General features: G+C 46.0%; 1 protein-coding gene across 2 annotated transcripts in view; it reads right to left on the reverse strand.

Annotated features, from left to right (window-relative positions):
• Positions 1–14,681: 14,681 nt before the first annotated feature.
• CALN1 (calneuron 1) overlaps positions 14,682–15,169 on the reverse strand; it is a 614,621-nt gene continuing 614,133 nt past the window's right edge. Inside the window, exon 6 of one of the 2 annotated variants that reach the window (XM_030933416.1) lies at positions 14,682–15,073. In XM_030933416.1, coding sequence (XP_030789276.1) covers positions 14,946–15,073 — 128 coding nt within the window. In that variant the 3' untranslated portion in view covers positions 14,682–14,945. The remainder of the gene's footprint in view (positions 15,074–15,169) is intronic. The other variant, XM_030933417.1, reaches the window with a different exon arrangement.

Below are 15,169 nucleotides of genomic sequence, written 5' to 3' on the forward strand. Positions count from 1 at the left end.
TTTCTTCTAAACTTTTATCTTTGGTTTCCAGTGTTGAATTTTGTCCCTCTATTTGTACATCTTCAAGATTATTTTAATGGAAACATAGGAAAGAAAAATAATATATAATAATAATATAATGAAGCATTATATTTTAACTTCATTTATTTATTTTACAGACAGGGTTTTGCTCCGTCACTCAGGCTGGAGTGCAGTGGTACAATCATAGCTCATTGCAAGCCCTAACACCTGGGCTCAAGCAAACCTCCTGCCCAGTCTCCCAAATAACTGGAACTACAGGTGCACACCACCATGCCCAGCTAATTATAAAGAATTTGTTTTGCAGAGACAGAGCCTCGCTATATTGCACAGGCTGGTCTTGAATCCCTAGCCTCAAACAATCCTCTCACCTTGGCTTTCCGTATTACAGGTATGAGCCACCATGCCCAACCTGCTTATACCTTCTTGAATGGCCTTTACACCACAAATAAATGATAAAGTAAGGAAAAGCATAGAGAAAATTACCACTGATGGAAAAATAGAAGATGGTTCCTGAGAATAGCTGTCCCTCTTCGCTTCATGGAGTGGCAGGCAAGAATGGGCTTGACAGGAAGAGCCAGGTTCTAATCCCTGTGGGTATATAAATCTCTGTGGTTCTGCTAAAATATATTTGGAAACTAATCAAGTTGTGTTGTGAGGCTCTCTCATATGTCTCATCAGTTTTTACACTAAAGGTTTCCCTTCTGACAAGTGAGTATAAACTGATTCTCAGGTCTTTCAATATGGTGACAGGTGTTAATACGTAGTTACACTTGGAAAATAGCTCAATGCTGAGACACTCTCATAAAAATTCTGAAGCCTCCAAGTTTGCTGGGAGAAGGCTGGGGCAGTGGTTTTTCCAAAGTGATTCAACTGAAGACATTTTGCTTTTATTTTTATTTTTTTTAAATTTCCTCCAGTAAAGGAGTTCAAAGCATATTTTATTCTGAAAGCCAAGCAAAGAAAATTCCCTCCATTGACATGGATATTTGATTTTATACTTCTCAGGCAAGATAAACTATTCTTTGGTAGGGGCTGATGCTAAAACTCTTGCCAACATTCTATTTGGGTTTAATAGGATAGATTACCTTAAAGTTTCCTAGAGTCAAAATAAGCAACCAGCAGAGATTGCTGAAGACAGAGCTATGAGGTCTTCTAGAGATCTTAGAGAAAACTCAGGTTAAGGAGCAAAACCACATGAGTTCAACTTGGAGAGATTCTCTTGCCTCAGCCTCCCGAGTAGCTGGGATTAGAGGTGCCCGCCACCATGCCAAGCTAATTTTTGTATTTTTAGTAGAGATGAGGTTTCACCATGTTGGCGAAGCTGGTCTTGAACTCCTGACCTAGTGATCCACCTGCCTCAGTCTCCCAAAGTGCTGGAATTAACAGGCATGAACCATTGCACCCAGCCTCACATTCAGTTTTCTAGACTGGACACTTCATCCTCAGAGAAGAATGCTAGTGGAGGGACCAGAGACTGGCACTGGAGAGACACCAACCAAGAAGAAGCCATTCCATACAAGCCTCAGTGCATAGAGGCTTGTACAGAGGGAGGAACAAATGCACAAACCATTCCATGTGGTTCCTGTACGTCAGAGGTTTAAATACATGGAGGGTCAAGTTGGGTTCTCTTTATTCCAGAAGGCTGGGAAGAGTTGAGGCTGAAGGAGACACATACTGAGCCCTTCTCTGGGACGGTGCACTCATGCCTGGTCTGACACTGCCTTCTGGGATGCAGGACTTTCTGCCCAAGACACCTGGAGAATAGCAGGGCTCTGCCAGCTGCCCCATCAAGGTTCACATATGCACAGGAGGCTCACCATCTCCATCCCTCCACCTCTTGGGGAATCTTGTTGCTTTTCCTTTGCCTTTTGAGGCTGCTGTTTGTGTTTTCTTTTCTTTCTTTCCTTTTTTTTTTTTTTTTTCTCTTTTTTCAGATGGGGCCTAGGTCTGTCACCCAAGCTGGAGGGCAGTGGTGTGATCGAAGCTCATTGCAGGGTCAAACTCCTGGGCTCAAGCAATTCTCCTGACTCAGCCTCTCAGGTAGCTGGGACTATAAGGGTGTGCCAATGCAACTTTATTTTAATTTTATTTTTTTGAGATGGAGTCTTGCTCTGTCACCCAGGCTGGAGTGCAGTGGTGCAATCTCGGCTCACTGTAACCTCTACCTCCCAGGTTCAAGACATTTTTCTGCCTCAACTTCCTGAGTAGCTGGGACTACAGGCGTGAGCCACCATGCCTATTTTTTATTTTTTGAAGACAGGGTCTCACTATGTTGACCAGGCTGGTCTCGAACTCCTGACCTCAAGCAATCGTCCCACCTTGGCCTCCTAAAGTGTTGGGATTACAGGTGTCAGCCACCATGCCAGGCTATGCCTCCTTTCTTTTTCTTTTTCTTTTTCTTTTTTTTTTGAGATGGAGTCTCACTCTGTTGCCCAGGCTGGAGTGCAGTGGCACGATCTCGGCTCACTGCAAACTCCGCTTCCCAGGTTCATGCCATTCTCCATTCAAATTCAGTAGGTTTGAGGTGAGCTCTAGGCATCTTCACATGTATAAGGCACTTGGTGATTCTTATACTAATTGCAATTATGTATTGATCGCAATGTCCATCACTCTGAAAAAGTGTTACTAAGACAATGGTCCTTAAACTTGAGGAACATCAGAATTACTAGGGACTTGTGGCTTTGGGCATCTCCAGAGTTTCTGATTGCATAGGTTGTGATGTGGCCTGAGAAGATTAGTTTCTAACAAGTTCCAGGTTCTGCTTCCCTGGAAAGCACATGAATCAGAAAGAGTAGGAGGAACTCACTGCCCTAGTTCTTAACTCTGTGCAGTTAGAATCTCCAGGTGAGCTTCTAAAATCCGTGAGGTCCAGGCTGCATCCCAGAAAAATGAAGTCACCCAGAACAACGGAATATCTGGTGGTGAGGCCAAGATAATTTAGTATTTTATTTTATTTTACTTTACATTTTATTTTATTGAAAGAGTCTCATTTCATTACCCAGGCTGGAGTGCAGTGCTGTGATCATAGCTCAGTACAGCCTGGAACTCCTGGGCTCAGAGATCCTCCTGCCTCAGCCTACAGAGTAGCTGTGACTACAGGTGCATGCCTGTACATTTTTTTTTTTTTTTTTTTGAGACAGAGTCTTGCTCTGTTGCCAGACTAGACTGCAGTGGTGTGATCTCATCTCACTACAACCTCCGCCTCCCGGGTTCAAGCGATTCTCCTGCCTCAGCCTCCTGAGTAGCTGGGACTACAGGAGCATGCCACCACGCCGGCTAATTTTTTTATTTTTAGGAGAGACAGGGTTTCACCATATTGGCCAGGATAGTCTCGATCTCTTGACCTCGTGATCTGCCCGCCTTGGCCTCCCAAAGTGCTGGGATTACAGGCGTGAGCCACCGCACCCGGCCTACTATTTTAAAAACATTTTTGGAGGAAGGAGGAGGTCTTGCTGTATTGCCCAGGCTGATCTTGAACTCCTGGGCTCAAGTGATCTTCCCGCCTCAGCGTCCCAGAGTGCTGGGATTACAGGCATGAGGCACTGCGCCTGGCCAACAGTGATATTTTTTAAAAAAAAACTCCCCGGGCAACTGTATGTGTAAGCATGGTTGAGAGCCACTGCCTGGAAGAGGTCTTTGAAGCTCAGCTAACTTCGAGAGCAGAGAAGAAAGATGGGGAAAGATTGAGAGGCCGAAGTCCCAAGAGCCAAAGTGGGACTATGAACCCCAGAGAGTCCGAGACAGCATGTCATCTTAATGCGGCTCTGGAGATTCCTGGTGGTTGGTACCTGCGTCTTTCTTCTTGGTCTTAGGAAACTCAGAAATGAGAGCAGGGTTCTTGCCTGGTGCAGGCAGCCAGGTCCGAGCACAGCTGCAGGACAGATTACCAAAGACCACTGAAGCCACAGGAGCCCTCTGGCCACACACTGACCTATGCTTGGGAGCTGGAGCATTGCCCCAGGTGCAGAGCACCAGGAGCTACAGGTGTGTACTTGGGAGGCTGGAACGTAGCTGTTTCCTCTGCTCAGGGCACTGCCTGGTGATGAAACCCAGGTGTCCTGGGCCAGGTATGGTGGCTCATGCCTGTAATCCCAGCACTTTGGGAGGCCGAGGTGGGTGGATCACCTGAGGTCAGGAGTTCAGGACCAGCCTGGACAACATGGCGAAACCCTGTCTCCACGAAAAACACAAAAATATTAGCCAGGCAGTGGTGGTATGCGCCCGTAATCCCAGCTACTGGGGAGGCTGAGGGACAAGAATCACTTGAACCCAGGAGGCAGAGGTTGCAGTGAGCCGAGATCATGCCACTTGCACTTCAGCCTGGGTGACGGAGCAAGACTCTGTCTTTAAGAAAGAAAGAAAGAAAGAAGAAAGAAAGAAAGAAAGAAAGAAAGAAAGAAAGAAAGAAAAGGAAAAGAAACCCAGGTGTCCTGTGTCATAAAACCAGGGAGTGCAAGACAGAACTTGGCCTCAGGTCTGCAGCAGTCAAGGTACTGATCCTTTGTCACTCAAAACAAAGCCCCTTGCTACGGGCAGACCTTCCAGATTCAGCAGCGAATCCATGCATTTCTAACTGCGAATGTGGCTGAACCATAAACTTTTATATGCAAGAAAAGCCTTTGAAGTTCATTTTGCTATGAAATCATGAAAAAATTTTGGCCTGGCATGGTGGCTCACATCTGTAATCCCAGCACTTTGGGAGGCCAAGGCAGGTGGATCACCTGAGGTCGGGAGTTCGAGACCAGTCTGACCAACATGGAGAAACTCCATCTCTACTAAAAATACAAAATTAGCCAGGCATGGTGGCACATGCCTGTAATCCCAGCTGCTCGGGAGGCTGAGGGAGGAGAATCGCTTGAACCTGGGAGGCGGAGGTTGCAGTGAGCCGAGATTGCGCCATTGTATTCGAGCCTGGGCAACATGACTGAAACTGTGTCTCAAAAAACAAAAAAGAAAAATTTCAATGGGATTGAAAGGTAGGTTCACATCTTAAGGGAAAATTTTGTTTTACTTTGGACATTATCCAGTTTGGGACCACATTGGACAATGAGTCTTTGGGGTTCATTGTCCTCAGCTCAGTGTGTCAGGACTCGGAGACACTGAGTTCTGTGGTCAGTGCTCTGGTGAGCAGTTTGTTATACAGGAAACTCCTGGGGTGAGTTGCCCGGAAAAAAAAAATATTCATAACCAGGTGCTAGATTATAATAACAAAAATGAAAAACGACAGATCAGAGAGGATAACCTCTAAGTCATCATCTCGCTGGAATTTTCCAGAGGCCTCTTTAATGGGGTGAAAAGCATAAAGAAAAGTGTGCTTTATGCCTGAAACATTCTATTTTTAGGATTTGTAAAACAATAACAGATGCTTAGTGAATTCACCTCGTAAGCTACCCCTGAGAAGGTATATAAAATGGAATATTTAAAACAGGGTGCCCGAGAGGATCCTGGAAGATCCAAAACCCAACTGGAAACTCAGTTTTTTTGGCTAAAAACAAGACATCTGGAAAAATGTGAGATAACATTTTTGAGAAGAGAAAAAAATATGAGATGCTTCATGGTTCTTGGAAACAGGAGGCCGAGTTCTGGTCCAAATTTGGGCAGTGAATCTGTAGTCCCAGCTAGTCGGGAGACTGAGGTGGGAAGATCACTGGAGCCCAGGAGTTTGACACCAGTCTGGGCAATAGAGTGAGACCCTGTCTCTGCCAAAAATTAAAAATAAATATAAGCTGAGTGCTATGGGACGAGCCTGCAGTCCCAGCTATTCAGAAGGAAAAGGCAGGAGGATCACTTGAGCCCAGGAGTTCAAGACCAGCCTTGGCAACATACTGAGACCCCCCATCTCTAAAAAAATTTTTTTAAATTAGCCATTCATAATGGTGCCCACCTGTAGTTTCAGCTACTCAGGAAGCCGAGGTGGGAGGATCTCTTGAACCCAGGTGTTTGAGGCTGCAGCGAGCTATGATTACTCCACTGTACTCCAGCCTGGGTGACCCTGTCTCTAAAAAAAGAAAAGAAAAAGAAAGAAAAATTAAAAGAAAAAAAAGAAAAGAAATTTTGGGCATGATCTCAGTTAGTGCCCTTAATCAAGTCACTTAACTTTTTCATACCCTGCGTTTCCTTATTTAAGGAAATAGGTGTCATTTTCTATTTCTAAGAAGCTCAAGTAACTTTAAAACTTCTAAAAGCTAAAGTAAAAGCTATACAATGCCTTAAAGTAATGTTAAGAAGAATTTGGCAAACGGAATCCCAAAAGGATGACACCATTAGCTTGGGTGTCTGCAAAGTTTTTAAAATGATAATATCTGCTTCCTAGTCAGAAGATGCTTCATAATTCTCACCATATGTTCGACAGTCCACTTACTTGCCCTAACGCCGGTCATCTCTCTTTAGCATCCCAGCAGACAGCGAGATCCCGCGGTAGCTTTCTCACCTGTGGCTTCTTGGTGATGCCAGGCTGTCATTGAACAGACTGGTTGCCCCTTGGGGTCCCAGGAATGAGTCTCCTGACCCATTTGCAAATCAAACCTCACATAATGAATGGAATCTCTCATCAAAAGAAAAAAAAACTTTTATTTTTTCTATTGCATAAATAATGGTAAATTAGACTCTTTTTATACAGATTATATATTTACAGACAAGTTCGGTTAAAGAAAACACCTGGTAAATATGGCAGTTTTCCTTTATACACTAAGATAACATATTAATAATATATACTTCATTTGATTGGTAAGTTGCATGCTAAGTTAATTTATATTAATATGTACATTTTATATAAAGATTCTTTTTTGACTAGTCTGCTGACTTTCTCATCACTTAATAGCAGAAATCATCAACTAATACTGAATGAGAGAAAATGGGATGCTAATGAGGTAAATGGGAAGATGGTGATGGATGAGCTCCATCTTAGTGGCTTATTCTGGATATGAGAGCTGCCAAGCTCCAATTGTCCTGGCCGTGGTCAATCCCCAGCTGTGCTTCTATTTACACCCAACATATTGGGGGCAATATACAAAATACAGTTATTTACTACTGTGCTTTGAGAGACAGCTCATGTCCCAAGTCTAATGACCGCTACAATCACAGCAACCCTCCTCCCCACCCAACAGATGACAGTTCACCAACCCAATGCCTGGACAGACTTTCTGAGTCTAATTTTCCTCCAAAGTCATTGTTTTTGGTTAGTCCTTGGAGAAATAGCTTCTTCAGGGATTCAGAACTGGGGAAGAAAATCAGACTCCACTAAGAAGCCACTCGAGGACCCCTGAAAGCTGATTTTGAGCTAAGAAAGAGAAAATATGCTTTAATTTTCCTTGGAGAGAGTTGAGAGGCACTGGCTTGTGCAGCTCTCCACCAGGAGCTGAGAGGGTCCTTTCTTGGCCAATCTAGGTCTTTCCCAGGGAGAACAACAAGGTTTGTTAGAAAAACAATTACTGGGATGTCAGTCTACTTTAGGAAGAGGGAAAAAGAATGAGAATCTAGGGTTTTATGTTGCCTGGGGCAGAAGGGTTAGAGACTTGTGGATCCTGCAGTTGCTCTCTTCCTGCCCTCTCTCCCTGCTCATGGGTGGGCCACATCAAAAGCAGGCACCACTCAGCACTCAGCATCCCTCATTAGCCATTTAAAGAGCTATCACAGGTGGCCTGTCCCCCCGGGACTCTTAATCTAATTCCTCACAATCACCAGAGATCACGACCACCTTCTTTCTGCGGTATTAGGAATAATTACAAGCCACTATCAACATATGCTGGAAGTGCTGTTATAGTGGCCAGAAGAAAAAAAAAAAAAAAAACAAAACAAAGAAAGAAAGAAAGAAATAACTGGAAATTGTGCTCTTTATTCAGTAGCTTTCAGTAAGGCTTTCTCAGGTGGAGAAATACGCATCTCTTCTTGGAATCTGTCATTGTTTCCTCCAACTTCCTCCTGAATTCTGATTCACGTGACCTTTGGGGAGGTGACTGACTCCCTTTATTTTCACACTTGCCAAGACAAAGACAGAAAGCTCATCTTTGATGCTCCCTCAAGTCAGCAAGTCCTTAGGGAATAAACAAAACCTCTTGCCTGCAAGATATGACACACTTGACATACACCAATTTGCATTGTTTCATTTACAGACAGCGGACACCAAAAGAGAGACTTTATCACAACTGCCTCTTGGGACTTGCGTTCAAAAAGGAGCTGCCAGTTCCTAGTGCAATTCATGGGGGAAATCCAGACCCTCTCAGTAGGGAGTATTCGTTCTATCTTGTTTCAGACAAAACAGATGGGAGGGCTTGTCTGGTTGATTTTTCCTCTGGCTTTAGAGAAACCTGAAGTCAGGAAGGAATGTCACTCAACATAACCTAGATAGTGGGTGGAAGAGTCCTAACTCCTGGGCTTTCTCCAGCTGGTAGTACCAACCACATTTTGAGTTCTTTCCTCTGCTCTCCTGGCCTCAGTTTAACAGGTCTGAGCACCCTGGGAGAGGCATTCTGGGCTTGACAGATGTCAGCATCCTTCCAGGAATGGCAAGCTACCAGCCTGCTCTTGAAATCCACAGAGCCTGTCATGTGGATCAGACTGATGGGCAACCCCTTGACACTCAATGCTCTGCATGTTTCCAAAGTAGGCCAGCAATCCGGAGAAGAACTTCAGAGGACAGCATCTGCAGCCCTTTAAGAACTTTCTTTGTCTCTCTCAGGTTCAGGGATGGAGCAATATCACAGTTGCACCTTGCATTTCCTGGAATATTTCTTCCTAATTAGCCTGCTCTTCTATCCCACCGGAAAATTCCAGCCTCTGTATCCTTTCCACTTGGACAATAACTTCTAACAGTGTGAGAAGCACTAGTTTGAAAGCCAGCCCATCACACCTGAGGAAAAGAGATGGGTGAGTCTGTGCCCGGCATGGGGGGTGTGCTCAACTGATGAACTACCCCAAGGTCAGGGTAAGGGCTGGTGACTGGGTGAGCTTTTCCACTTTCAGAGGACTGTCTTGTGGGTGGGGCTAGAAAAATCTCATTCCTTGTGATATATTTCCAGTCAACGGAATAAAATTAATTTTGCCTTGGAGACATTTTGAACAATATCATCATGTCTCTCGAGACCCTATAAAGAGTCCCAAATGAATATGAAGGAGAAACCATAGCTGTCAAAGTGACCATATGCATTACCAATGACCATAGGATACTAAGAGAAATGCTTGGCTTGTTGGCATAATTGATCTCATTCCACCAAACCAATCATACACTTTGGATATTTGTTCCCTCCAAATTTCATGTTGATCTCCAATGCTGGAGGTGGGGCCTGCTAGGAGGTATTTGGGACATAGGGATAGATTCCTCATGAATGACTCGGTGCCCTCCCCGTAGTAATGAGTGAATTCTCACTTTATTAGTTCATGCAATTGCTGGTTGTTAAGGAGACTGGCACCTCCTCTCCTCTCTCTTGCTCCTGTTCTTGCCATGTGATATGCCTGCTATCCCTTCACCTTCCACCATTAGTCACAGCTTTCTGAGGCTTCACCAGAAGCCAAGTAGATGTTGATACCTTGCTCATACAGCCTGCAGAACCGTGCGCCAAATAAACCTGTTTTCTTTATAAATTACCCAGTGTTATAAATTATCCTTTATAGCAATGCAAAATGTACTAACACACACCTATTTATGCCAGGGCCAAAAAGGGCCAAAAAATTGAGGACAGTCCCCTGAGTGACTTAGCCAAAGCAAGTATGAAGTGAAGCTGAACAGTTGTGACACTCAAATTATCGTGGAGACAGGGTCGGTAAGAGGCAGCCCTCATTCTCCTCTATGTTACCATCACTTTAAATAATTTAAATGGAAAAGTCTTAGCTGGTGAATATTGCTTCTTTTTTTAAATTATTTTTTGAGATGAAGTTTTGCTCTGTTGCTGAGGTTGGGGTGCAGTGGCACGATCACGGCTCACTGCAGCCTCTGCCTCCAGGGTTCAAGTGATTCTTCTGCCTCAGCCCTCCAGAGTAGCTGGGATTACAGGTGCCCAACACTATGCTTGGCTAATTTTTTTTTTTTTTTTTTTAGTAGAGATGGGGTTTCACCATGTTGGTCAGGCTGGTCTTGAACTCCTGATCTCAAGTGATCCACCTGCCTAGGCCTCCCAAAATGCTGGGATTATAGGTGTGAACCACTGCACCTGGTCCTTAATGCTTCTTTTCTGTTTCAGACAGATTCTCCCCTTCTAGGGCAGTTGAGCAATCAGGTGTGGAGGGAAGATGGCTATGGTAAGGCCTTTAGGTTACAGACTCTTAGCTCCATGGGGATCACCGAAGAGGCCAATGAGAATGTTCTGATTTGAGGTCTTTTAAGACATGTTCTTCAGGTCGCAGCTCTGCAGACCTCCTGGTTATACAACCAGCATGTGTGATGTGCTGAAGTCTAAAAGTTTAATCTCAGTTCATCTGTATCATCACGGTGATATAGGAAAAGGGGCCCTTCCTAGCAGGAGAATTCCAGACCCTCCCTGTATCTTGGTGAAACGGTGAAAACGTAACAACTAGGGCCTTTGGACAAATAGTGTGGCAAAATGACCCAATAGGGTTTGAGACCTGCAGTTAGGAGGAGCAGAGCTTAGCGGCTTCTGCAAGGAAGGAGAGCAAGGACACAGTAAACATGGATCCCAGGACATGCGACCACACATGGCCAGGTCAGCCCAAACCAGGGAGCTGTCCTGGGTGGTTGCACCCTTCATTTTCTGTCCATGCCCTCACAGGGCCTCAGGGAAACTGCTAGATTTAGGTGAAGAGCAATGTGCAAAACTGTCTTTGATTTATGACCTGAGTCTGGACTTTCTTTGATTTATGACCTGAGTCTGGACTTAAGCCTTGTAGGAGGCATTTGGAAAAAAAGGTAAATTTTTCTTTCAGTTCTGAAACATACCGCTTTATGATTCTATGAATGGGAAGTTGGGAGGAGCATTACTGTCAAAAGCAGCTGTTCATTTCTCACAGGCTCTTTTGGATAACTGCAAGATAGTAGACCATTTGTCAAGTGAAATTTGAGACAGGGCAGGTATCGAAAAAGGAGACTCATAAGACACATCTTGTTCTCTGCAAATAAAACACCCAGACATTTCTGAAACCACTGGGTTTGCCTAAGACCACATGTAAACCTCAGTTCACCAAAGTTCACACGTCTGGCTTGCGAGAGTGTGTCTCAACAGGCAAACCGTTACTTTTAAAGACTGGAGGCTTAAAATCTTGTTTGCCTTCCAAGATGATATTTCTGCCTGTTTACCTAGATTAAGGGGTCCTGGCTCTGGACCCTGGGAGAAGGGGCTGGGAGTAGGGATGGGGAGATACCAGGGCTTACAGGTAGCTCCTGTTCTCTTGAGTAAATAGAAGGACAAGTTCAAATGCCAGACAAAAAGGTAGAGAAACCACCCAGATTCTTTAAGGGTAATTGCCTCTCCCAGCAGGATACAGATGCAGAGAGTCAGGTTGCACTCAGGCTGAATTGGGAGTGTTCTTTAAGAAAATGTTCCCTGTTTTTGTGTGCCTTGGCAAATTCAGGGTGGAATGCAAGGGTTGCCATGGTAATATCCCTCTTTTTTTTTTTTTTTTGTCAGATCAGTCACGTGGGACCCATGCACATTCTGGAAGCCACTGCTAATAGTTCTGATGCTACATTCTGTTTGGGGGCTTTGTTGGTATCTGGAACGGCGGGGCACAGCTTCTTTGGGGATCAAGGGAGTCAGGGTCCATTTCCTCTTCTCTCCCAAGGAAAGTGCCTTCTTGATCATCACTTGTATTTTCTGGGCAGGGGTGGGGGTATCTGCTCTTGCAGCAAGAATGAGCCAACCTGTGTTTGTTAATCACTCAGTCTCCCCACAGTTGGGCAGCCAAGGTCACTGGTTCCTAAGTCTATTAGCTGGAGGACAGAGCGAGGGGTGGGCTCTTCCCTCTTAATTCCTGCAGAAGTCACCTCCAGCTGGGGCTACATGGCATCCCTTGGGCATGGGCGACCAGGACCTTCTGGGACCTTCGGCCATTAGCTTCATAGTCACCATGATGGGGACACTGACTGGCATGGGACCCTGGCATAAAATTTGTGTGAACGGGGCTGGGAGTTGGCTGCCTGACAAAGAAGCCTTCCTTATACCCAAGACAAAACTGTCCAAGAAAAGCAATCAGGGTGCAAGTCACCGGGACAAATTCTGAGCTCCTGAAGTCTAAGGAATGCCGCTAGCTCAGGGCTGTCTCCACCCACTGTGTCCTTCAGTCCCTGGGTGCCACGTGGGGGTTTACCACGGTGGGAAGTTAACTCCTAAGCTGTCAGAAAGAATTCCGCATCTTCCTTCTTGCCATCTCTCTCTAGCAGTCCGCAGAGGAATGCATTCTCCTAGATTTTCCCCTGGGGAGGGTGGGCTTGCTTCCAGGTCACTGGGAGTGAGAAGAAGGGTCACTGTTAGGGAAGGAATCCTGCAGCCTTTGTACAAAACGGGATGATGGCGCCTCTCCAGAACTCCTTTTCCTCCCTACCCCTGCACAGTGGCTAATCTCTCTGCTGATGAAATCTAACCCCCACCTCCTGAAGGGTCTCTGTTCTCCAGCAGGAGGCAGAAGAACTTGCAGAAAAGCCGCCTTCGAAGACGTACTCATTTTCTGCCCTGAAGACCAGCCTCAGCTGCGGCATTTCAGGCCCCTCTCATGGGGGAGGGGCTTTGAAGAATCATCCCTGGGGTTTCTACCCAGTCTACTTAGGGTCCTGCACCCCTATCCCCAGGATGACATGGTTTGGTGGTTCAGGGGTTAGGGAAAGATAGGAAAATATATCCCTTCAAGATCTGCTCTGCCCTCCCATCCAAATCCAGCTGGGAAAGGGCAAACTGCCCAGGGCAGATATTAAGGATGAGGTTGTTCGATGTGTTAGTATTCTGCATTTGGACCTGTTCTAGTTCAGAATTCCAATCCTAAGGGGACAGTGGTGAGTCAGCCAACGGGAGTGACAGAAGGGGCAGGCATGCAGTGTGCAGGCAGCAGGGCAGGTAAGGGGGAAAGGCAGGTTGCTGCCTCCTTGGTCTGGCCTTGTTGGGCTGAACTCCAGGAAGTTTTGCAGAGGGACCTGCAATCCCCCAGGCTCTTAGGAGCTTACATCTCCTCCCTCCTCCATACTATGGCTCAAACCCTAGTTTTACTTGTGCTCATCAGGAATATTCACACTCTCCCACAAAGGGAAAGTTTCTACAGCTGCCCCCAGGCTGTTGCCAGGAGCACTTGCAGAGGTGAATAAGAAAACTCTCATCGGAGACCTTGGGTGCTCCAAGTCTGAGAAGGCAGTAGGGAGAAAGCTGAGTGGGAAGACAGGGAGGGAGATCAGGAACACACAATGCACCAAAAACCCTACCCACTGCACTGAGACAAGAAAGCTTCTGGTGGCTCGATACTGGAAGAAAGGGGGGAAGCATGTAGTTTTAGGATGTAATCAAAAGAAGTAGGAGCAAGGTAATTCCATTACAAAATAAAGACCTGAGCTTGGAAAAGTACAAAGGGAACTACTACATCTAGAGATTACTGGCTAATCTGACTACACAAGCTTGAATTCATAGTAGTGGCTGACATCTAGGAAAAGTCAGGAAATTACAGACTTGGAATGGAGTTGAAAACAGATCCTTGGTTCAGTTACCTTCCCCAACGAAAGTATTCTGCAGGCAGGAGTAAATTACCTGTTCTGTTGACTAAACTCATAAACATCTTTTCCCCCCACCTCCTGAAAATAAGTCAGTTGCAGAATGTGAAGGCCAGAAGATCTTATGTAAAATACAGTCGTTTGATCTCTCCATCTTTCCATTTTGGATTGCATTTCTCTTTTTAGCTGGGGAAGACTAACTAACAAAGCAAACTCCAAGGCAAGGGAAAGGTAAGATGCACAAGGACCTTAACTTACAAAGGTCATCTGGCATAGAGACGTGGTGGGTCTCCATGACTCCAGATGGCTGGGTGTGGGTGTCAAAACCTCACCGCCAGTCTCAGTCCCCTCCCCCTCAACCTGCCTCACCCCTGCCCCAAAGAAGCAGGGATGAGTGTGGGAGGGAGGACAAGCTTATATTAGGTGTAAGCGATTAGGGAAGAATGACGTCACACACGAAGAAGCCAAATATATATATCTGTCTATGTGACAGAGATGCCCACGATTACGTTTCTTTTTTTTTTCTCTAATGGCAGCACAGGCGGCAAAGCTGGGAGAAAGGCTCTCTGCAGATTCCAAAATGCTGGTGCGGGATGGGCTCTAGGAACAGAAAGCCAAGTGCCAACGGAAACTGAGAGCACCCCAGCTCTACCAATGGCAGTCCTCTAGAAAAGGCAGTAAGAACGGAAGCAGTGAGGGGTGCAGCTAAAGACCGCCAGGGGCTGCACCCCACTTAATGGCTTTCCCCTCATGCCTTGGGGGGTCTCCACTGGGTGGAGGAAGGAAGCCAGGGTGGGATGGAAAGCCCTCTCTTCTGTGGTAACCCAGAAGTCAGCCTCTTGGAACCAAGGGTTGACCTCAGCAGAGAGTGTCCTGTTGACCCTTGGGTTGAAAGAATGGGGAGTGGAGGTGACTGTGTGTTCATGCCTCTCTCTTGCTCTCTCACCATTATACCTGGATGGCCGCTGGAATTCCGAGATGAAGATGAAGTTTTTCTCTAGAGTTATGACTGATGGTTGAAGCAGTAATTTGGAAATCCTGGCTATTTATTGCATTAGAAAACAAAACCATTAAAGCACTGAAGACAGCCCTTTAGTGTCCCTGCCAAGGAGATGAAGCTGAAGTGCAACCCCAGTTGCACTCAACCTTGGGTTCTTTACTGAACGGTTCCATCGTCCGCATCCATCCATAGTCCACAGGTCCGTGTCTGCTGTGTGGAGGAAGAGTCTGCCCGCAGGGCATGCACATGCGCGGTGAGCTGCAACACAGTGTGGCTGGCGGGAGGCTGCTACTCCATGCCGCTCCGGAGTATCTGGTTGGCTGCAATCAGCATGACGCTGATGATGAAGGCCATAGCAAAGGCGCATATGAGGCTCTTCCGGACGCAGGTCTGTCTGTTCTGCTTCTGGGAATGCACTGGTGGTGGGAGGAGCAGGTGTGGGAGGAGGGAAGAGGGGTTGGGAGAAGACAGAAGAGAGAAATGACACAGTGAGATAGGTTGCAACTCTTCCT

This window comes from Rhinopithecus roxellana, chromosome 6, assembly GCF_007565055.1.
Source record: "Rhinopithecus roxellana isolate Shanxi Qingling chromosome 6, ASM756505v1, whole genome shotgun sequence".
NCBI classification, from domain to species: Eukaryota; Metazoa; Chordata; class Mammalia; order Primates; family Cercopithecidae; genus Rhinopithecus; species Rhinopithecus roxellana.